This window comes from Sarcophilus harrisii, chromosome 6 (genome assembly GCF_902635505.1).
Source record: "Sarcophilus harrisii chromosome 6, mSarHar1.11, whole genome shotgun sequence".
Lineage (NCBI taxonomy): Eukaryota > Metazoa > Chordata > Mammalia > Dasyuromorphia > Dasyuridae > Sarcophilus > Sarcophilus harrisii.
This window is the reverse complement of record NC_045431.1, coordinates 115,578,663-115,603,535: the sequence shown is the minus strand read 5'-3', so window position 1 is coordinate 115,603,535 and position 24,873 is coordinate 115,578,663. Positions and strand designations below refer to the sequence as shown.

Sequence of the window (24,873 nt, the reverse complement as noted above, 5' to 3'; positions counted from 1 at the left end):
GGATTAAATATAAATTTTGCTGGTCTGCATTTAAAGCCTCTCATAACTAGAAGCCCTTCTATCTTTCCAGTTTTAAGTTATTTGATTTCACACATAATATAGTCTTGCCAAACTTGCCTTTTAAAATGTGCTTCATGCATGAGGCTCATCTCTTGAAATGTCTTCTCTTGTGAGCTCTGCCTGTTAAGTATAGGACCTACCTTCTACATAAAGCCTTTCTTGATGTCCCCAGCTGCAAGAGCCACTCCCCTCCCTAATTATCTTCATCTTTATCTATAGAGGCACAAAGAGATAGGCTGTATATGTGGATATGTGTTCTTCTCCTAGATTATAAACTCCTTGAAGACAGATTCTTTCATTCCCAACAGCCTGGCACATAGTATTTAATCTTTGTCTTGATTGTTTTCTCCAGGTCACACGAGTAATAAATAGTAAAGCTGGGGCTGGAAACCTCGGTCCTCAAGTGCTGTCCAATATACCCCATTCTTTTTTGAATGCTAAGGTCCCTTATAACTCCACAAATGTGATCCTAGCTAGGACTCTGATTTTTATGTGAATCAATGACTGTTAGATCTGTTTCCCTAGCCTTAACCTCTATTCTGAGAACCTGCAGTGGTGAATTGCCAGCTTCTTGATACATTTCTACCTGTGTAATCTGATTAGCCAGTTGAGAATGTCTTTGACATTACTTGGCTCTTTTTCAATCTTGTGTTTTTCATTTTGTAGTTGTACCATGAAAACTCAAACTAAGGTAACCATTTTAAGTATTTTCCCCCCAGCTTGTTTTCCTGTCTCTCCCTCTATTCCTTCTCCCCATCTTTTTCTAGTCAAAATCCTTAGCTTCAGTGAGGACTGTTACCACCTGTCTTTCCTTTAGCACCTGTTTCAGTTAAGTGTAAAATGAAGTGAGGTAGGAAGAGCTTTCAGGGCTGCCTACAAAGCTGGGAACTTTTGCTTCAGTTAAATAATTCCTTCTTCCTCATATCTTAATGTTCAGAAAAAATTAGCTCTTGAGAGTTCTAGTACAAACTAAATTTTGGAATTAAGAAAGAATCAACTACAAATCAAATATTGTTACAAACACCACCAAAAACCTTCCCAAATTATTTTTTGTTTCTTGAGCTTTCTGTTTGGGATGATTTCCTTAATAGCTTGGAAACATGTTTGTTATGCAATATATACTAATATTACTATAATACTAATTATTTGAACACATAGTTAATTTGCAAAAAATCACTGAGGCCAATGGAGGGTTACTTTAAAAATGTTTAAATAAAATAAATCTTCAAATCATTTTGTCTATTTTTTATGAAAATTGGAATTTAAAAGGCACCATCTTCAGAAAATAATGAAAGGGTCATCAGCTTACAGGACAAATCAATACATCAATTTCTCACATCCTGTTCCTTTACAAATATATTACTTTGACTGATTGCCGATGTTGTCAAGTCGATGCAAAAAACTTCTAGCACTAGCTAGCTATAAGTAAAAAAGTAAAGGGTTTTATGCTCATTGTCTCATTTGTTCTTCATAATAACCCTTTAAGGTGGGTGTTAATGTAACCATTTTACAGAGGAAGAAATTGAGATTCAGTGATTAAACAGCTAGTTAAATGTCTGAATCAGGTTTCAAATTTAGGTTTTCTTGAGTACAAGTCTTGGAGCTCTCTATCCTGTTTCATTTATCTGCATGTTTGAAAGACAAAAACAAGAATCCCTGCCTTGAAGGAAGCTAGGGATTCCAGATGAGACCGCAGGGCATCCCAGGTGGAGGTGAAGGCCAGCCAGGAAAGGACAAGAATGCAGAGTTCTGGGAACAACAAGAGGCCAGTTTGGTTGAAAAAGTTAAATTATGCCTCAAAACAAAAACAAAAAAACCAACAACCAACAACAAGTGAGCAAATGGAATCTATCAGCACAATTACTGATTCCCTAGTCTCTTGAAAACTTTCTTTCCCAACAATGCATTGTGCTGTCATTTGAGGTTTCACATCGGTTTATTGACATTTTAATAGAAATAAATCTCAGGTTTGAGTGGAAAGTGCACTTCTCAATTCCTTTTCCTCGTACACAACAAAATAATGCTATATTGGGCTGCTGCCATCCCCTCTTCCTGTGCCAGCTTTGAGTCAGTAGCTGGTCAATAGAAGGGAAATGTTTCCAAACTACATTGTGTTATTTAGTTCCTAAACCTCCATTGCCCCCTTCACATCGACTGTAAGGAAAATAATTCAAGATAAAGCTGGATGGGAATGTCAACAACTGACAGCCCTGGTGGTTTTGTTGGGGGGAAAAATCCAAAACATGTTGAAAGATGAGCAGGAACTTTCCTGAAAGTCCTTAAGTAGTTCTTATACTTACTTGCCCAGCTCCACTTACATTCTGCTCTCTACTTGTGGTTTGGGTTCAAGTTTATTTCCAGCTAAGCCATTCCCAGGGCAGTTGGTGGTTAGAGCACCAGACTGTAGTCAGGAGAACTTGGTTTTCCTGAGTTCAAATCCAGCCTCTGACAATTACTAGCTGTGTGATCCTGGGCAAATCACTTAATCCTGTTTGCCTCAGTTTCTTCATCTGTCAAATGACTTGGAGAAGGAAGTGTCAAACTACTCCAGTATCTTTGCCAAGAAAACCCCAAATGGGGTCTTGAAGAATTGGATACAATGGAAAAACAACTGAACTCAAAAACCATTCATTCACACATACAGCCCACATATCACTCTTCTAAAATTTATAGCTAAGAACAAGCATCCGTTACTTTTACCACTTAACAACTGGAATAGACAAAAGTAAAATGTTTACTTTTATAAATGTTATATAATTTTTCTGATATTAGGTCTCTTCTCTCATAATAAGCTACTGAAAAAAAAACTGAGTTCAGAATGAATGTTTAAGAAGTAAAACGGGCACTGAAAACATAAAATCACCTTTAAATAATATGCTTACCTATGTCTAAAATCTTTATTTCTTGGGAGGAGCAGATAAAGAAAAGGTAAAAAAAAGTTCAGTTAGAGAAAATCAACAAAGAAGTTAAAGAATGAGTAGAACACAGATTTTAATATTTTAACAGAATATTGTTAATTACGAAAATAAGACTAGAAGTGAATTTCATAGGATGGAGAGTAATTTAATGGTAAAGTAAGACATTGATTTTGACTGTTATAATATTTTGTTATCGTTATTAATATTAACCAAGAAAAATTATGACAATAGCTCTGTATTAAATGGATTCAATAAAAGCTCGGAAATGCAGCCATGGAGAATGGTGTTCCTGCTTATCTCACTACTATGTTCTACCATCTAAGGCAGCTTCCTTAAACAGTTCACTTCTCAGTTTTATCACTTGTGAAATGAGGGTAACAGTATCTATCAACCTATATCACAAGGTTGTTCTGAAGGAAATTAAAGTGATTATAAACACTCAGCCATATCCCCCCAGTGTGCTAGTTGCTCAATGGAGCCAATGAGGAATTTTTATATTGGTCCGTTAGGGGACCATTCAGCAAAGTCCTGGTAAACCACATTAATGGCCTGACAGAATGAATATACTTAAGTCTGGGCTTTTTTCTGACCCCCACAAAGGACCTAACATTCCTAGGGAGTAATTAAACACTTGGAAGATCTGTTTGGATAAATAGGTTAATAACTTAGAATCAACTTTTTTTTTTTTTAAAGCTGTTTCCCTTTTGTATTAAAATGTCAAAAAAGTATTACATTTGAATTAATTATACAGTGTGGCATTTCAACCATCCCCAAATTAAGGAAAGACATACATACCTCAGTTCCAGTACACTAGTTACATTCCCAGAAGGGAATATCCGCCGCACATAGTTGAAATCTCCTACATACAGGCTGCCGTCGATCCCACAAGCCAAAGCAGCTGGAGCCAGGAGCTTGTTGCCATCAGCTTGACCATTGCAGCTTGGACACGAAATACTACGCCTCCGTCCATTGCCCATGATACTACTGACCACTGGAGGTTGTTGAGAAATGAACTGATTTTCACCATTTCCCTTGTAGAGTATACCTGTTGAACAGACCCATTTAATTTTTCCTTTTATTAAAAGAAGTCTTTTGAAAAATCAAAGCTTTAATAATAATTGTCTTCCACTAGCTACCATCCACTGCATCTTAGATTTGGATAGGGAAATAGTTAATTAAAATTAAAACAATATGATGAAGAATATTTTTTGGTAGTTAAAAATCCCAATCAATAAAGACAAATACATTTTATAACAAATTATAACGTTAATAATTGAAATGAGCTTCATTGATTGGAAAGATTTAATTCTATTGATTAAGTTTTTTTTAGGAGATAGTTAAATAATTACCCAAGGATAAGTAGTACTAAGTGATTCAGACATAAGAGATTATTTCTTTTTTCCTTGTGGGATTATAATACTACTACTAATAATTTAACACTTATATAGAGCTTAACATATGCCAGGTACTATGCTAAGCACTTTACAAAGATTATCAAATTTAATCCACACAATAATCTTGGAAAGTAGATGCTTTTGTTATTTCCATTTTACAGCTGAGGAAATTGAGGCAAATGGAAGTTAAATGAATTGGCATAACTAGGAAGTGTCTGAGACTATATTTGAAGTCAGGTGTTCCTAACTTTTTTATAAAGAGCCCGGTGTTCTGTGTACCCTAAACCACTTCACTGCCCATTTTATAGAACACATGCAATCACAGATCTAGAGAGCTAGAAAAGACCTCATATACCATCCAGTATAGCCCTCTTACTTTAGATTTGAGGAAACTGAGACTCAAGTATGCTAAAGTGCTTGCTCAAGGTTACACAGGAAGTGAAGATCAAAGATGGAATTTGAACCTTAGATACTGACACTGTTCAGTCTATTAAAAATAATCAATGCTTATCTGAATGTCACTGTACCTTAAAGGATTTTAGTTTTTTTGGTTAAAAGTTTATATTTAATGATACATTTTATATGTATATGTAGATATTCAAAATGTACCTAGAATGAATTTATAGGGGAAAAGTGTTAAGAAAGTCCAGCCTACTCTTTAAATTGAATTCTGTTTTAAGGTATGAATGTAAAGTTTCTGTTATTGTTCTTGTTAGTAGGAATTACTACCATCACTACTACTAGCACATTAGATTTTCAAAGTGTTTTCCTCAAAATAACTCAGAAAAGTAGCAAGACACATTCCCCCTATTTTATAGATGAGAAAAATGAGTCTTTGGGTGTGTTAAAATGACTGTTAGGACAAAGTACAATAACTGTTCTGTTTATGGTTTTCTAAAAAATAATAATGAGAAATAATGAGAAAAGTCCCTGTACAGAATTCTGTATTTTTTAAAAGTTTTTATTCTTTCCTTGTATTTGTGTTCCATAAATCAGAAGTCAACAAACAGTTTCCTAAGGGCCAAATTTGGCCCACCGCTATGAGACTGCACAAAACGAGAAATGGGCTGGATTTGGCTTGTGGGCCATAGTTTGCTGACCTCTGCCAACAATCCACAACTTCATCACAGTGTACCCTATTGATAATCCGTTATTATCACTGGGTGCATTATGCCCAAATCTCAGTGATGCAATTTGAATAAACCACTTACTGATTTATGTTCTCTAATTATGTGTTTTATTTTCTAGTCCAAATTTTAAAGTGGCTCTCTAGCCAACAGTTATGTTTATTTGCTGATTTGCTGTTAATATAATCAAACCCTAAGAAAATAAACATGAAGTAACTATTCTTTCTCTGCCCCCCTTCATTCTTGCCCAGAGTAATTTTAAAGTTAGTAAGAGAGCAGAAAAAAATTACATTACACTGATGAAGGGATTATTTTTTAAATGTTCTGTTATTTAAATCAAGAAGGCTGAACCAGACATTCAAATTTTAAGAAAAAAAATCTCAGTAGGGCTGGAAAATAACAAATACAGTTTACCTAGGGTACTAAAAAGAACATACCAACAAACACCTAAAATCTTTCTTCTTTTTGTTATGTACTTTTCAACAATCATGAAGTTCCAATTTTGCAAAAAGAGCTTATTTCTATAATGTTTGTCAGAAGAATTTTGACAAGTCAGCACACTGCTCACTGAATCTGATTTATTCAGCTATTACTTTGAAAGATTGGCCCTTCTCGACACTCCTCTGTTACGACAGAATGGAAGGATAAGCATTAGAATATTTATTTCCATGTTTCAGGGTGCTCACCCAAGCACCTGTCACTGTCTACATTTTTGCCTTTTTCTGCTCCTCAAATTTCCATAGCTCATCCACTTTGTCATGGCTACAAATCATTTTGTTTATTCAATTAGACACACATCACTTTGAAAAGTCACTACTTGTCAAGCTCAACTCTTGGATATAATTTAAAGTCACAATCAATTCACCTTGTGAATTAAAGTTGACTCATCTTTTCAAATAATTTTTTTCTGTCAAGTTTGTAAATATTTTTTGTTATGGTCTAGTTCTCACATTTGACTTGATGTTTGAATTCATGCGAAGCATCTCTGCTTGATCTTTTACTGAACCCTGAGTGTCAATAAAACTATATAAAAGTATCACACTAATCTATCACTTCTTGAAATTTAGGCTTAAGATCCATCCATTAAAATTATATAATTTAGAATTAGAAAGGCATTTAGAGATTATTTAATTTAACTCTTAACATGCTGCTGCTGATGTCTCAGGGTGACCTGGCCTTCAATTTTCAAAAGGCTATGCCAAGACAAACATGGAAATACATTTGAAAGGATAAGACATATTTAACCTATATAAGATTGCTTGCTGTCTTGGGGAGGGCTGAGGTGGAGGTAGAAGGGAGGGAGAAAAATTTGGAAAATAAAGTTTAACAAAAATGAATCCTGAACACTATCTTTACGTGTATTTGGAAAAATAAAATACTACTGAGGAAAAAAAAGGTTATGAATCCAAGGTACAAGGTACACAAGGTTTTTAGTTTGTGTCTACTGATGATAGATTTTGAGCCTCCAGACCAAAAATCACCAGGCTAGCTAAATGTGGAGAGGCCCATCACTACAGGATTATCAGGAGATTAATTTGTTTTCTATCATACTTACTGCCTTTGATATAGGATTCAGTATGTATGCACTAATGGAAGAAGTGCCCATATCAACACATACTGCAGATCCTTAAGGAGTGAAACAAGTACCATCATATTAAGATTTGCAAATTTTTAAATAATCTTGATTTTCTTGTGAAGTAAGATAATTGTATAAATATGTGTGCATATATTGGATGTTTAGCATATATTGGATGTTTAACATATATTGGATTACTTGGCATCTAGGCGAGGGCGTGGGGAAAGGGGAGAAAATTGTAACACAAGATTTTTCAAGGGTTAATGTTGAAAAATAATCCATGCATATGTTTTGAAAATAAAAAGCTTTAATTTTAAAAAAAACTTTAAATAATCTTGGAGAGAATTCAAGAAGAAAAACAATACCCCCCAAAAAACCCCAAACAAACCCCATGACCTACTTTCTCTTTTCATCAGTATGATAAAGGAATTTGCAATCTTTTAAAAAACAGCTTTTATTTTTAATTTTCTTTCTTTCTTTTATTTTTTGGTGAGGCAATTTGGGTTAACTTCACTTGTCCAGGATCACATAGCTAATAAGTGTTAAGTATCTAAGACCAGATTTGAACTCAAGTCCTCCAGACTCCAGGGCCAGTACTTCACCATCTAGGTGTCCCCAATTTTTTTTTCTTTTTTTTTTACCAGTGATAGAAAGCAACTTACCGTTTTGAACATCCAGCACATGATGTTTATCTAGTGTCCAACCACCCATATTGGATGCATCCAGTTCATATCCTTGCAAAATGGCAGTTCTCTTTTCCCACAGAGTTAGGTCTAAACAAGATTCATATTCATATCCAACAGACACTAGAAAAACAAATCACATTTCATCTTTCCAACTGCAGGTAGAAATGTACCTTCATATTATTTTGCTAAAGTTTTACTTTGTATTCTGAGATTACTATACTTCCTGCTCAAAAAGTTATCAAGCTGTGCATACCCTTTGATCCAGCAGTGTTACTACTGGGATTATATCCCAAAGAGATTATAAAGAAGGGAAAGGGACCTGTATGTGCACGAATGTTTGTGACAGCCCTTTTTGTAGTGGCTAGAAACTGGAAACTGAATGGATGTCCATCAGTTGGAGAATGGCTGAATAAATTGTGGTATATGAAAATTATGGAATATTACTGTTCTGTAAGAAATGACCAACAGGATGATTTCAGAAAGGCCTGGAGAGACTTACACGAACTGATGCTAAGTGAAATGAGTAGGACCAGGAGATCATTATATACTTCAACAACAATACTGGATGATGACCAGTCCTGATGGATCAGGCCATCCTCAGCAACGAGATCAACCAAATCATTTCTAATGGAGCAGTAATGAACTGAACTAGCTATACCCAGAAAAAGAACTCTGGGAGATGACTAAAAACCATTACATTGAATTCCCAGTCCCTATATTTATGCACACCTGCATCTTTGATTTCCTTCACAAGCTAATTGTACAATAATTCAGAGTCTGATTCTTTTTGTACAGCAAAATAATGTTTTGGTCATGTATACTTATTGTGTATCTAAGTTATATTTTAATATATTTAACATCTACTGGTCATCCTGCCATTTAGGGGAGGGGGTGGGGGGGGTAAGAGGTGAAAAATTGGAACAAGAGGTTTGGCAATTGTTAATGCTGTAAAGTTACCCATGTATATATCCTGTAAATTAAAGGCTATTAAATAAATAAAAAAAAAGAGATTACTATACTTCCATTTATTTTGTAAAAAAAAAAACTGTCTCAATTCAGAAAAGGTAAATATTTTTATTTAAAAATTATGGTCCCCTAAGATTTTTCAGTGACTCAAGAGAACATCCAATACATTTTCCTTGCAATATTCTGACACCATTGGTTGTATCCACAAAACACAAAGTGAAATCGAGATATGTGAATTGATAATTCAAAATTCACTGAAATATTATAACTGCAAATCATGATTAATTACCAAATTATTTTTGCTTTTCCATTTCTAATGTTGTTAAGTGATTATTATTTAAATGATAAGCCTATTGGAAACTACCAGGATTCTAGTGAGCTAAAAAAAAGTCACTGAATCATTATTGTTTTCCTATGTAAAGATAGGGATTGAATGTAAGTGATCCAGTAATAAATTAGGAAACTTGAAAATAAAAATAAAGGTATTATTGCAGGATTCAAATTATTTAACAAAAAATTATTAAATTTCTTTGACATGCAAGACACCATGCTACCCTTATAAGAGGATATACTGGAACTTTATACTGCACACAAAATGAAGGGAAGAATCCACAATTATGTGGTTACATACTTAGATAACTCAGGATCTAGAAATGTTTTCATCTTAAATACTACTGACATTCCAAATTTCCCATGCCCTAAATATTCCCTACTCTGAGCTTGGTTTCTGATGCTCTGGGCCTGAGGCTATGCCAATACATACACCAAGTTCAGCTACTCTATCATCCAGTCAATTCACTTCATCAACTAGTTTGACTTGATTTCCCCCCCTTTTCTACTTAATTGTTTTGCTGCTTGAGTAAAGTGACTCCATTCAGTTGGGGTTAAATGATTGAGCTGATTTGGGACTTAGACCCGGCTGAGTTATCTATTACTATTAAATGTCACTCTGATTAGGTGATTGATCCAAGTGCAAAAAATGCAGGGGAGAAAAAAAAGGAAGGAGAAAATGGAGGGAAAAAGTCCATAGAAATGATACATGAAGGCAGGAAAAAAATTGAGAAGAAAGTACAATGGAGGGAAGAAATACTGATAAATAAGGGGAGAAAAAAGGACATGATCCCAACATGAAATTTCATCCAAGCTCCATTGGGATACAATCTTCACTCCAAAAAAGAGAGAGGCATTTCCTCTCTCTCACATGATCCACTTATTTCTCTACAGAATGCTATGAACTAGGTAGGAGATAATTTCTCCAGGGTAACTGACATATTCCTTCCAAAATTTGCTTTTATTTCCCTTCTTGATGCCCATTGAATTTTCATTGGCTATAGTTAGTTCTATAATCATTATGAATTTGAAATAAAAGTTTAAATGGAGGGAGTACTCACCGACAGCTTCAGATAAACCATATACTTTCTGATTATATGCATCGGTCTTGTCCCATATGAATGTATATGCAAGATTTGGTGAAGCTGGGAACCATTTTTGAAAAAGTCTTCCTACTACTGCCACCATCAAATGAACTTTCATTAAATTAAATGGTATAACTGACTGAGTCATGGTGATCTTCAAGACTGACTTATACCCTGCTGCTCTGGAGCTCAAATAGGAGAGTTTCAGGTCTGTACCTGGAATTGTAGTATCTTCATGAAGTACCTAAGTTTTAAATAAAACAGGTTTTAAAATATCAGTTATCATTGATACATTTGATGTGTTAGAAAACAAAAATAGTCCAAATTATGAAACAAAACAAGACATTAGAGAGTAAATACATATGCCAGACATGAAGCAGAGATTTTTTGAAAGGTCTTAGAATCACAAATTTAGAATTGGATATGACAATAGCTTCCCTGTTTTCCAATGCCCTCATTTACACTTGAGGAAGTTGAAGTTAAGGAGGTTGAATGCTTTGCCCAAAAGTCATATAAGCAGTATGGGAAACAAGAGTAGACCCAGATCTTCTGATTCTAGAATCAATGCTTTTAAACCCACTGTGCAATACTGTTCATACTTATATGGTAAGTAATATGAATAATTTTTATTGTGTTATATCTATGGTCTAAAAGTATCACTAAAGCCTATCAGTAAAGGTTATTCATTGATTTGTCATTCTAGTAACATAGATTCTTCCACTCTCTTTTATCGCTGTCTTTTACCTATGTCTCAGTTCATTCATCTGACTGATAGAAACAAGAGTGAATTGTGTAGCTCTGAGGTTTCACCTCATATTCAACAAACTAGCAAAGACAATAATAAAAAAAGAAATAGTTAATGTTGGAGAGACTAGAACTGCTGATGGAGCTGTGGACTGGTTCAACTATTGTAGAAAGCGATTTGGAATAATACTAAGAAATGGATCAAATGCCTTTGAGCCAGAGATTCTGAGGCGAGTTAGCATAGACCCCGAGAAGGCCAATGATTTTTTTTTAATTCCTCTACATACCTAAATAGTTATTGCAAGCAGCACCTTTTCTGTCGTCAAAGCAAAAATGTGGCCCCTGCCCTCAGTGAGTTCATAGTCTTAGTAGAGGAAACATTGTGTAAGCAACTATACACATAGAAGATTTGTGCAAATGAGAAGTAATCATACAAAGAGGGTTCTACTAGCATTGAATAGGGCAGAGTTGGAGCTAGGAAAGGCTGCTTGTAAGAACGGATTTGAGGAAAAACTGGAAAGGAAGCCAGGGAGTGGAGATAAGGAGGGAGAACATTATAGAGTTTCACAAATTTGTATGTCATCCTTGTGCAGGGACCATGCTAATCCTCTCCATATCATTCCAATTTTAAGTATATATGCTGCCAAAACAAGCACAGGATAACATTATGAGACAGTCAGTGAAAATGCCCTGAGTTGGAGTTGGAGTGTTGTGTCTGAAGAAGAGTAAAAAAAGCCAGTGTTGCTGAATTGTAAAGAATATAAAGGGATGTATACTGTAAAAAGACCAGACAGGTATAGGAAGGATTTCAGCAGGGTAGGAAGGCCTTTCAAAGCCAGAGGATTTTGCTTCATCTTCAGGGCACTAAGGAAAATAAGGAACAAACTGAATAGGAACATGACATGGTCATGTACTTTAGAAAGATCACTTTGACAGCTGCTGAGAACTGGAAAAGAGTGGATGCCTGTCAGGTAGGGAATGGCTAACCAAAATGTGGTACATGCATAAAGGAGGGAGTGCTGTGCTGTAAAAAAGTGATTATATACAATGAATATAGAGAAACTCTTGGCAAGACAAATGAATTGATATGAAGTGAAGTAAATAACATTGGAAAAATATTATGTATAATGGGCACTGACAGTGTAGATGGAAAGACTAATTTTAAAAATAATCAAAATTAAATACTGTAAAATTAATGTTAAAAAATTTGGTCCTGGAGCAGCTAAGTGGTGCAGTGGTTAGAATACCAGCCCTGAACTCAGGAGAACCTGAGTTCAAATCTGGTCTCAGACACTTAACATTTCCTAGCTGTGTGACCCTGGGCAAGTCACTTAACCTCAAATGCCTCAGCAAAAAAAAAAAAAAAAAAAAAAAAAAAAAAAAAAAAAAAAAAAAAAAAAAAAAAAAAAAAAAAAAAAAAAAAAAAAAGAAAAGGAAAAAAGAAGAAACAACAACAACAACAACAAACCCAAAAACACTTGGTCCCAAAGAAATGACAATGAAGAGAGAGAGCCCCAATTTCTTTAGAGATGAGAGACTATGGATGTGGAATGTTATACACAATACCAGTTTTTTCTGATGTTTTACTTAGTTTTACTGAATAATTTTTCCTTTTTTAAAAAACTCTGCTACAAGGGATGTTTGGGAAGAGAGGGACACACTGGGGAAATAGCAATGGTGTGCTGTAGTCAATCTGTCTCAGTTTGTAACAGTTAACTTAAATTTTTAGCATGAGCATTCACACCTCAGAAATTGGCAAAGTCTATAAATCAGAGCTTGATTTACTGTTTTGTTGATTGTCTAGATCTCAGAAAGTGATGACGAAAATATTAATAATGCATATTAAACTTAAAAGTTGTAATGAATACATTTTTTTGGGGGTAGAAATAGTTGTTAAACATTTACCGGCACACCGTCAAAAATAGGTGATATAAAAAAAGATAAAAGTACGTTAAAATTTATATTCTTTTTTAAAAAGAGTGGAGCCCTGGTTTCTATTGACAGGACCAAATGATATGTGATTTGAATGACTGAGATCAAGAATACAATGTCGGATCCCTTCAAATATTTAAAAGCTCACTTTTATGGCTGCTGGCTCCAGCCTTCTCTTTTCTTGGCTAAACATCCCCAATTCTTTCAGCTCATTCTAATGTCACTGACTCAAATCCTTTGCCATCTTAGTTGTCTTCTGTTAAATTCTCTCTAGTTTATCCATCTTGCTCTGGAGATGTGGCATACAGAAGTGAATCCAAGTATTTTCTATGTGTTTGGATAAGGTAGGGTCCCCATGAGACTTTCATCTCTGTAGTTCTGTCTACCTAAAACTGCATTAGCTTTCTTTGCTTCTATATCACATAACTGTCTCCTACTGAGCTCAATATATATACCCCACATGTCTTTTCTCGAATGTGGCCAGGCCCTGTAATCAGCAGAATTCTTTACTACTCTAGCACCTTCCTTAAAGGAAACTTAGTAGGTCAACAAATTGGACTCTGGTTTCAATTCTCTATCAGTGAGGATATGATTCTGAAGTAGATAAGGTTGAAAAAGAACACTGAGGCTCAGAGAACTTGACACAAAGAGGCCATACAGCCATTAAGAATCAAAGGAAGTTGGCCATCATCTGAGATTTTTCCTAACCAATCATAAAATGTGCAAATAAATTAGCAAGTTTAATGACTAATTAAGAGGTTGTGTATTAATTGTGCATTAATCAATAAATTATGCAAGTCTATAATGTTTCTCTGGACAACATTAAAGTCTTCAGGAAATCTGAGGAGTTAAAATGATGATTGACTATACTTTTTTAGTAGCAGTTCTCAGAGTGTGATCTCAGATCCTGAAGGGTCTGTGAGATCAAAATTATTTCGTTATAAAACCAGTATCTCTTTTACTTATTAAAACACTTCTCCCTTTTCCAACTACATATATGTATGAAGCCACATATTCTCTACTTTAACCAAAATAATATGTCATTAAAGACTGATGAAAGAGCATTTATAAAAATCCAGCTGTCTTTTCTTAAACCAGATATTAAAGAGATTAGTAAAAATATTTAAAATAATGTCACCATTCTCAATTTTTGGGGGGAAGATAAAGTTTTTATTCATAAAATTGCATGGTTTACATGAAAATTTTAAACAGTATTTAAATAATTATTAGAATTTAATATATTAATTTAAATCATTTCTCTCACTTTATTAATGCAAATTAATTTTAAATAAAATTTTGGAAAATTTTCAGCTTTAATTTCTAATAGTATAAATATTGGTAGACATAATTTACATAAAAACTCTTTGGGGGCCTCAGTAAATGAATCCTAAAATGGAAAAGTTTGAGAACTATTTGACATATTCTGTGATCTCAGTATTCCCCTTAATATGATCAATATATCTTGGAGGAATCACTATATTTAAAACTTAAATTGAAAGAAAAACTCCGGAAGTCAAAGTGGTAAAACCACGGAGAGAAATTTTAAACACTTTAAACACAAATTAATTTGTGATCTATGGTTTACCCTTCTTTTTTCATGTGAGATAGATTGCCTTTCTTCACATTTTCTCTATTGATTCTTCGATTTGCACTGTATTTTAGAATCTAATTTTTCTTTTGAGGTGTGGGGTTTTTTGGGGGGAGGGGTGTTCCATTTGCTTTCTACATGCCTTTAGAGGCAATTAGAACTGCCTTGGTCTTGAGTTCAAATTTGGTCTGAGATACTTTTTAGTCTGATCCTGTCAAGTCACTTAACTTTTAGTCTGACTTCACTGTAGAATGGCAATAATGATATCACCCATTTCCCAGGGTTATACTGAGGATAAAAAGTCATAATACTTGCAAAGCACTAGATGCAGTGGCTAGAGCTCTGGGCTTGGAGCCAGGAAGCTGTGAATTCAGATCTGGCCTCAGATACTAACTCTGGCAAGTCACTTTATTCTGTTGGCTTCAGTTTCCTCATTTGTAAAATGAACTGGATAAGGAAATGGCCAACTGCTCTAGTATCTTTGCCAGGAAAACCCAAGACGGCATCATGAAAAGCTGGACATGACTGAACAACAACAACAAAATAGCACAGTATTTGGCATATTGTGAGAGATTGATAAGTAGTTTTCCTCCTTTAAGCTCAAGAATTCTAGAGTTTGAGATGTGGGAGATCTCAGTGACAATCAATTTCAACCCATTCATTTTACATAAATAGAAATCAAGGACTGGAGATAATTCTTAGATCTAGAACTTAGAATCTGAAAGATTATTTAGTAAAACCCTTTCAAGTTTAAATATGAAGAAATGAAGAAACTGAACCTACACAGGGAGTAACCATGGGAGTGAATTTGAACCTGGGTAGTATTGGGTCTGGAGTCAAATCCAGCCTCAGCAGTTACGAGCTGTATAATCCCAGGCAAGCCCATTAACTGTTTGCCTATGTTTCCTCATCTGTAACATGAGCTGGAGAAGGAAATGGTGAATTACCCCAGTATTTCTGCCAAAAAGGCCCCAAATGGGGTCACAAAGAGTCAGGCACGACTGAAATAACAGAACAACCACAACCTCTTGATTCCAGAGGCTAAATTAGGCTTTCCACAGTGACACCAACAAGGGAGTGTCAGAGCTGGTCTCTGTCCAGAGCTAGTCTCTGTCCAGAGCTACTTGTGTGAAAAGCAAGTTAATTTGCAGTAACAGTATTCCTCTCTTGTAAACAGAATCGTTTCTAGCCAAACAATTCTGACAAGGATAGTGAAGTAAGGATACACACATCCTAGCATTTTAGACTTTACAGATGAAGAGACCTTTAGGATCATTTTCTGCCTCCCCCTGATTCTTTTTTTATGCATGAGAACACTGAAGACCAGAGTATGGTAATGACAATAGAAATAGGGAAAGCAAGACAAAGAGATGGTTTTGGCAGTGCCACTTTGTGGAAGGTAAAATAAACTTCTGAGCTTTCTTTTCTCAGCTTTTCTTTTCCTTCCTAGAATGTGTCATTTTACTGCCTACTACAGTGTCTGACATACAGTAGGAGTTTAATAAATGCTCAATGATTAGTTGATTGCATACTGCACATGTAATTTTCCCTCTTTAGAATGGAAGCTTCTTGAATATGGACATTTCATCCCCTGTCGCTTGCACATAGCATATTGCCTGAATTAACTGGTGGCCTAACGTTCAGGAATTTGCCTCTATTGTGGAATAGATTTTTTCTGACCCTTCCTGTTGGCTGTATTTATTTCAAGGCCAGTAGGATTTCATATGTATTCTAGAATGGGGAAGGTTTTATTGAATTAGGAAGACTAGATAGATTATTTAATCTAATCCATGTTTCCTAAGCCACATTTCTCTGTGATGATGGCCAACAGAGGTTATCCTGGCTTAAACAAATACATATTTGTAAAAGGTCTTCACAGTGCTATCTTACTCTGGAAACCATGAATTCCTAATACTTGCCATTTATGAATAAAGCCAAATTTTATTGTCCTCAAGTCCTTGCCCTCAAGAACTAAAAATATTTTTATAGTAAAAAACATATGGAAAGGAAAAATAATAAACACATCTTGCAAGTAGCATAAGGCCTGGTTAAAAAAACAAATAACATGCTCTATCCTTAAGATACATCAGGTATTGTATATATTTTTTATGTATATAGAAATATTTATACATATCCTAAAGGCTTGTTTGAAGGACAATTTTCTCTCATATATTGTGAAATGGATGGTAATTAAATAGTATACGCTTACGTGAAGAGAGCAAAAAGCCATTTTCTTAGGAGTATCATTTTACACAACCTTAATGTTAAAAACCAAACCCAAAATATGCCATTGAATTTTTAAGACATGAAATGTTTAATATCCATGAAACTTTTGACTTTGAAAAGCTACTTTTGACTTTACTAGAAATTTACAAACTCTTTTAAGTCTTTTTGAAAGGCACATTGTTAGAAAATAGTTTATTTAAAAGTTATATCTTGCCTGTGTCTCAGGAATAATGGGACTGTCTTCAGGAGAAGATCTGAAAAAGGTGGATAAAGGTGATGACACAATGATGGGATTTGGCCTCACAAATCCACTCAGATCACAGCTGGGAATGTCATTCTCTTCTTTCTTCATGACTAGGGTATCCATCACATAAAAGACATTCCAGGGAATCCACACAGTGTGATACTGAGTGAGGAATGGTGACCGTTCAAATACCAGAGTGAGAGATGCACCACCATTTGCCACCAAGTCAAACCTAAGAAAAACCAAGATAAATTTGATGAATTTTCCTGACCCAGAATTCTACCATCACAAATTATAGCCTCTTTCTTCCTTGCATTAAGCAGTTTAAAAAAAGTAATATATATCCAGAAAGTATCTAATAGTAACTCTTTTCAATATGCTTTCTCACACAGTTGTCCAAATTCTCAAAAACTCATTTCTACTTTAAAGCCCTCATAATGAAAATCAATCCTATTGTTAGAAGCCCTTTTTTTCTAAATAAACAAAGAATGTAAACATAGATGTGGGGTAGCACCAACTTACATCCCATCCTGGCGAGTAATGGTGTATCCATACTCCGGGTAATGAAAAAATGAGACATTAACTCCAATAAGGGGAGTTCCATCCGCAGTTAGTACTTGGCCTCTAATGACAGATGCAAGGCTGTGGGAAAAGTAAAAGAATTAGAATGAACATTTGTTTTCTCAGGCCAACATTACTGTGATTTATAGGTAATGTAACTTAAAAAGAGAAAAACACTACCACATGCAATCAATTGCTGTTCACAAAATCAGAGCTGAAACACTCCCAAGCCAATGCCCTCTTTTAACTCCGTGTAATTTACATTCTCTAAGTGCCTTCCTGTTTACCCTGTGTTTTAATTTGTTGCAATCTGTTCTTTGGAGAGATATCAAGACCAATAATTTAGTGATGAATTCTTAAAAATTATAAACTCTATGGTTTTCTTCTATAAGTCATATGTCTGGCACTTACATGAAGAAAAGTATACTTTCCAATTAATTCTGAGGCAATCTGGAAATCTGCGGGGACCAAGGAGTACAAGATTTAAAGGGGCAATAAGGAACATTTGTGCAACAACTTTTAATCAACTGCTGTGCCTAACTGCACTAATGCTGTTAAATTTCTGCAGACCCAGGAGTTCCAGTGTAAATCATCTTCCTTTGCTCAGTGAGACACAAGACACCTGCTTTCACTTATGGGTTTATTTTCAGGTCATTACTGCTCTGTAAAGTACCAGTCAAACAGCTTATGTAATCATACCACCATGCAGTTAGCAGTTCCATTACATTAATTCATAATTTATATTATTTAGTGAGCTTGGTTAAAAAAAAACGGTGTATTTCTTTCTCCTTTTGGGCTCTTTTCATTTCATGGCTTCTTCTGATACACTTCCAACTGTGCTAACCTGAATCAACTAGTTAAATGAAGATTTATTGACTTCTTAATGGAATGTCCTGTTAGGTCCTAGGTACTGAACTTGGCAAAGAGTGTGTGCTAAGTCACAAATGCTGGACACAGTTAATTTAGTGAAGAATTAACAAAGAAAGGAAATTTGGAGAGGGGTCGGGAGAATAGCATATTCATCAAGGGTACAATAAACATTTTCCATGCCATGCAGATCAATCACTGTTAGACACAAACAGAAATAGCATCTTATATCTTAAAGACAAAACATTAATTAACCTTTTATTGAAAGGACTTTCTCCAGGTATGACATGAGTACTGTCCGGCCCTGTAAGAAAACTAATTCGATCATAAAAAGACTTAGCAGCTTGCTGAGATGGTGACTGTAAGCTTTGGCTAATGATATCTTGTGGATCAGGGAGTCCACGACAGTAGGGTTGATTCTGGCAGGAACTCTGTAAGCAGCAGTCAGGGTCCATACAGTCAATTAATCCATCTGCAGATAGAAATTTAAACCAGTGAGTGAGCCCTTTTTTCAATGCATTTTTGACAAATACATAACTGGGGGACGGGGAGGGAGAAAGAAGAGTAAAAGTAACGTGTGGCAGTGTGATGTTGTGGATGGAGAACTGGCCATTCAAACATCTGAAGAAATAGTTTCCTCACCTGATACTTCTTAAAATAATAAAATAATTAGGTTTTTTTGGGGAGGGAAGCAGTCTATTAAAATTTTATGAAATGTAAATGCATTTTAAAATTTTGCTATTCTAGAGGGTATTTTTGTGGGAAGGAAGATAGATTTGGGAAGTTTAAAAATAATCACTTTTTCATTCTCAACTATGAAAAAATTGGGAATATTCCCTTATGAACAAAGGACTATTAATAGAGTAGATGTAATATCTGGATTAGCAATATTGAATACCGTTGAACAGGGCTTGAATTTTTTTTTTTAATTTTTATTTTTTCCTGGGGAAGAGAATACATCTTGAGTTAATATAATAAAATGTATTTTAATTAACATGTTTTGATAAAGTTGTTTTATCTAAAAAAAGTCCTCTGACCATTAATTTGTTTCAGGCTAGCAAAAAAAAAAAAAAAAAAAACTGCTGGAAAAGAAAAATAGTAGTATAAATGGAAACAAAGTATCCAAATTCATTAAGTAGGTCAATATCATAGGTGGAGTAAGATAAGGGATGACAGAAACTGCTCAGTTGCATGGATCATGTTGACTCTATGAAGACATTAACTTACATTTCCTTGTTATTTTCCTTTATTAATTTCAAATATGTAACTTTAAATATTGTAATATTTGAAGACTTTATAAGCCTGAGATTTTTCAGATCATTGATTAACAGATTTTAAGTTTCAACTTGTTCTGATCAATGGGAACTTACTTGAAAATACCTTTGGTATTTAAGCTGAATGTGGTTCTGTATGTACTGTGTGTTATATTAGTCCTATCCCTTTTTGAAACAATAACAAATGTGTTGGGAAAGGACCAATGTATGTGTGTGTGTGTGTGTGTGTGTGTGTGTATACATACACACACATATGTATATCCTGAAATAATAACAGATAAAAGCTTGTTTTGAACTTTGAGATCAGTTTTTAAATAACTTAAATAACTTTGAGACCAGTTTTTAAATAGACTGAAGGCAGATTTACTGCATTTTCACTACCTTGCTTAATCATTTCCCCAATGGCTTATATATAGAGAGAAGTCTGAACGCCTAGAAACACTGTATTTGTTGTCAAGCTATGGGAGATAATGCGATGATGTTGCATTTTGTCATCAGAGGATACTATAATAATAAGGTTAATGCTTTGTATTTATATTGTGCCACTCTCCGAGGAGCTGAAAACAGGAAGTTATTCAAAGAAATACTGATAAGTGATAAAGACAGCTTTTGTCTCACTCACACAATATGATTCCTAGGTTTAAAAGACCGGTTGTGGAAGTGGAAAAATACTTTCATGTGACAGATCATGCTTATGTGTTGAGAGTGCATAAAGAATCTTTAAAATGTATCCTATAGTTTACTTCTTTTATGAATTCCTTTCCCTATTTTGGACTTGTGCAAATGAAATAAAATGTCCATAATTTTTGACCCATAGATTCCATTACCCTAAGGAAGTCATTGACAAGAAGAAAGTCCCCAGCACCTTTTGTGGTAGTAAAGAACTGGAAACAATGGAGATGCCCCATTGATTGAAGAAGAACTAAGCATCCTCTGGGGGTGGGGGGGAGGAGAGGGAGACATGAACATAATATAATGTTCTTGTGGTATAAGAACATTGAATATGATGAATACAGAAAATAGGATTGATATGAGCTGAAATAGACTGTAATAAGCAGAATTAGAAAATACAAACGACTACAACAATGTATATGGAAATAATGACCATCATAAAATAACTATTGATGAATTGCAAAAAAAAATCCCAAAACCAAAAACAAACAAAAAAACAAACAAGAGAAGCCCAAAGAAGGGATATGAAAGGACACCTTCCCTGATTCCTTTGTAGAACTGAGAGAATAATAAGTATGAAACATTGAATATATTTTCATGCTTTTCTTTGATGTCATTTGATTTTGTTGATTTTTTTTTGCCTTTAAAAATATTCTTTTTGATGTGTGATACCCCTGGGAAGGAACAACTGAAAGAAATTTAGGTAATATAAAATCAAGAGAGATAAAACTTATTTTAAAAAAATCCTTTCCCCATGAGAACTGAAATTAATGTTTATTTACTATATTAAACTTTTGAGTGTAATGAAAGAAAAGGAGTATCTGAAATGTTTATCAGCTTTTATCCCCCTATGCCTTTCAATACCTATGGAGAGTGAAAACAATTCACTGAGGGAAGGAATTCCAAATTTGATCTGTCACCTCTCTAAGACTTTCTAAAAAAATTCAACATTTGGTGTCTTAGGGGTTAAATGTCTTCTCCTTCCCCCTCCCCCCACAGTGCACTCCCTTAGGGAATATATGGTACTGTTGCCAAAGAGGAATGCTCAAATTTAGTCATTCATCTTTGTTAGTTTATAAAAAGCAAATGTACATCTGGCGTGGAGTCTGCAGGTCATAAAACTGCATGAGATTGACACCTTCTGAACTAATCAGCTGGAAATGCATTTTTACAAGCCTCTCTGCTAACATCAATCAGAGAAAGAATCTCATTTTCAACAGCCAAGATGCAGGGACACACTGTTTGTTATTTTTCTGTGGAGTTTATCAGCAACTTGCCCAAGCGAGTGACGGATGGTTATGAATCTGGCTCCCTATAACTTGAGAAAACATTTTTCATTCTTTGTCTGTACTTATGTAGCTAGTACTGTCTAGTACAACTAAGCTGATGACGTGCTTGGCCAATGTCTAGTGTGGTAAAATCGTCTTGGTGGAGTAGCTCATAGCTTGGCAAAATCACTGATGTTTTATTTTTGTCTCTGCAAGTTAGCTTATATTAGCTTAGAAACCATACTTAATAGCATCCATTATGAAACATATCTAAAGATAATAGTGACCATTACAACAGTTATAACAATTAAATATTGAATTTTAATGTGAATTTGTATTTTTTTAAAACAAAAGTAGAACATTCAGGTAATGTTGTTTATTATTCTTATTGACAAGAATAATAAGAGATGACATTTTTAAAATAGCACTTCATCGTTTACATAGTATTTACATGTTATCTCATTTGATCCTTGGGACTATCAAGAGGTACACATACTGGTAAGTGATAAAGTATACTTTAGTTCCATTTACATGTTAATTTCATTTCCAGATTTAAAAAGAGGATGGAAAAAAATGACTTTTAGTATGCATACGGTTTCCATAATATTCATTTAATAGAAAAGAAAACTGAGAATCAAGCAAAAAACTCAAGGCTAGTAAAGTCCGTGTAATCAAATTCAGCATTTATTCTACCATATTATAATGCAACTGGTTTTAAAAGTTATCCTTCCCATCCCCTTATTTAATCTTCACTATTATGACTTCCCCATATCATTTTCTTATATTCCTCTCCATTTCTTATTCTTATTGTTCCTATGTTTCTATTTGTTCTATGAAATCAACCTTTGTTCCAGACTCCATAGTTTTCTCTTACCATTTATCTGAACTCTTTTGGTAGCTTTCTAACTGGTCCTTCTTTATAAAGTCTCTTCCCTTCTGAATTCATGTCTGACAACCATTGAAGTGATATTCCAAAGGTTATGTCACTCCAGGCTTACTACCCATCACTACTCTTCACACAACCTACAATGTGACCACTCTTCATTAATAATATCCCATCTTTGTGCAGATGATCCCTCATATCTGGATGTACTGTTTTTCTCACCTTTGCTTCTCTGAATCCTTAGGTTTTTTTTTTTAAAGCTTGATTTAAGAAGTACCTATAAGCCAGGGCCTTTTGGATCCCTTCTAGGAATTCTCCTTTCTTCAAATTGTCTTATTTTTACTTTGCAAGTATTTTGCATTTACATACCTACTGCCCATTTTCCTCCATAGTAAGCTCCTAAGGAGCAGAGACTGTTTCTTTTATATCTTTGTTCCTGGCCCAATGTGGAGCACATAGTAAGGGCATAACAGATTCTTGCTGCGTGATCTTTCACATAATTCTTACTTTTTCTCATGCAATTGTGCTCTATTTGTCCCATATCTGATTTCAGTCCTCTTAACTCCTCTCCTCATACATAACATTCTCTACCTATAATTCCCTCTGTCTTCCAGCTCTTGCCATTCTTTTAAGAGACTCCTGGATTCTCACTACTGTGAAATTTTCCCTAACTTAGTGGAGGAGAGGTCATGAATTTCTTCATAATGTACCCTGTCAAAACACTGTAGATATAACTAATACCCTGATAGCCCCCACGGTATTTAGGACACCATGAAAAGGGGTTTATATGATAGGGGCATTTTTGAAGACAAATGGGCTAATGGAGGGAGGAAAGGGTAAAAGGAGAGAGAGAGTCTGAAAACTCTTGCTCAGGGGCCTGTAATTCAAAACTTATGCCAGGTGCAACCTGCATGAATTCCCTTTCATTCACCATCCCCAACAATAGGCACTTAACATAGCTCATGCATTATTTATTTATGTGTTTGGTTGTATATGTATTCTTTATGTCTGTCTTCACCAGAGTTTCCATCCATAAGTTTTTAAAAGTCTGAAGCACTTAAATAGGTGCAAGAAGTGGCTGTAAAGAGCAAAGACGTCTTGGGTTCAGTTGTATCTCTTCATTTTAATCCCTTTCCCTCTCCCCTCAGATACTGGTCACAATTATCTTTAAATTATTAAAGATTTCTTCTTTAAGAAATACACAGTTATGTGTTGTTTCTGCTTGGTAATGCTGTGGACCAAATGGAAAGTTAGTAATTCGTAGGTTTAGAGAATGTTAGAGCTGGAAAGGACCTTAAAGATCATCTAGGTTCCAGGTAACAGATTTTGCTTTCCTCATGAGGATTCTGGGAAACAGAACTTGCTACCAGAGCACTATATCTTGAAGGCATGCTTGGAATTATGAATTCTATATTTTAAAGTTATTCCCATAATATTATGATCCTATGAAAAGACAGATAGCAACATCAGTCTGATACAGACTTAGGACGAGTAGGGAATGGAGGAAGTTGTTATCATGCAAGAGGTCTCTTGATCTGATAGAAGTAGTTGGGAAGTATAACAAAGATAGAAACTGATCACAATAATGGAAATATTTTCAAAGGAAATTTATATTAGATATGATTGAATAGATTTTTAAAAAAAGTTTCAAAAGCATTAAAGATGGAAAACTTAGAGGTCCAGGGAAGGTATATATATATATATATATATATATATATATATATATATATATATATATATATTCTTCCCAAGGTTAAAAAGTGATTTAGAGAGGAAAAGATGATTAGAATCTGGGTTTCCTAAATTTCAATCCAAATACCTTTCTATTAAACTCATCATGTCAGATATGTTTACTACTTGATATATAATCACTGACTGCTGTATAGTATCTATCATACAGATAAATTTTGATTAAGTAGAATGCTTAAGGAAGTTCTAGTTATTTGAACATTCTGTATAACTTAGCATTGTCTCTCTACGTGTCAATTTATTTAATATCATTTAATATTTAATATTAATATGATATGCTTATACTATAATAATATTGAATAAGCATGTTTGTTAATTAGTGAGAAGTTCCAATTCCAGTTATCAGTATATTTTCTTTTACCTTTTTAAAATCAGTGTCATCTGTTAGACTTTAAGCTTCTTTAAAGAATAGGAACTCTTCTTTGTCACTTTTTTGTATTCCAAATCAAATCCAAAAAGACACTTGTGTTTTATTTTGATCATATTGATGAAGACCAGGTATAAATGGACCAAACTTCCACTTTTTATAGCAACCAGGTCCTCAATGTGTCAGGGAACTAATCTACTAGATATTTCTGTGGCAGACAAAGTACTGAATTTGCAGTTAGAGGATTTGGGTTCAAATCCCAGCTTTGCCACTTATTGTATCTAAGACTTTGGGCAATCAGCTGTATTGTATCTCCACTGGCAGAACCCTGAATGATATAAAATACAATGCAATTA

The 24,873-nt window shown here is 34.6% G+C and overlaps 1 protein-coding gene and 1 non-coding gene across 6 annotated transcripts in view; both read right to left on the bottom strand.

Moving 5' to 3' along the window:
- LOC100924065 (teneurin-3) overlaps positions 1-24,873 on the bottom strand; it is a 311,270-nt gene that overhangs the window by 77,040 nt on the left and 209,357 nt on the right. For 4 of the 5 annotated variants that reach the window (XM_031943281.1, XM_031943282.1, XM_031943283.1 and 1 more), the window contains 7 exons: positions 18,560-18,776; positions 17,399-17,518; positions 16,847-17,108; positions 10,119-10,386; positions 7,738-7,881; positions 3,774-4,023; positions 2,943-2,963 (listed from right to left, as the gene is read on the bottom strand). In XM_031943281.1, the coding sequence (XP_031799141.1) occupies positions 2,943-2,963; positions 3,774-4,023; positions 7,738-7,881; positions 10,119-10,386; positions 16,847-17,108; positions 17,399-17,518; positions 18,560-18,776 (1,282 nt within the window). The remainder of the gene's footprint in view (positions 1-2,942; positions 2,964-3,773; positions 4,024-7,737; positions 7,882-10,118; positions 10,387-16,846; positions 17,109-17,398; positions 17,519-18,559; positions 18,777-24,873) is intronic. The other variant, XM_031943284.1, reaches the window with a different exon arrangement.
- Positions 11,435-11,542, bottom strand: LOC111721317. The gene has a single exon (XR_002770580.1). It is a non-coding gene; the product is annotated as a U6 spliceosomal RNA (small nuclear RNA).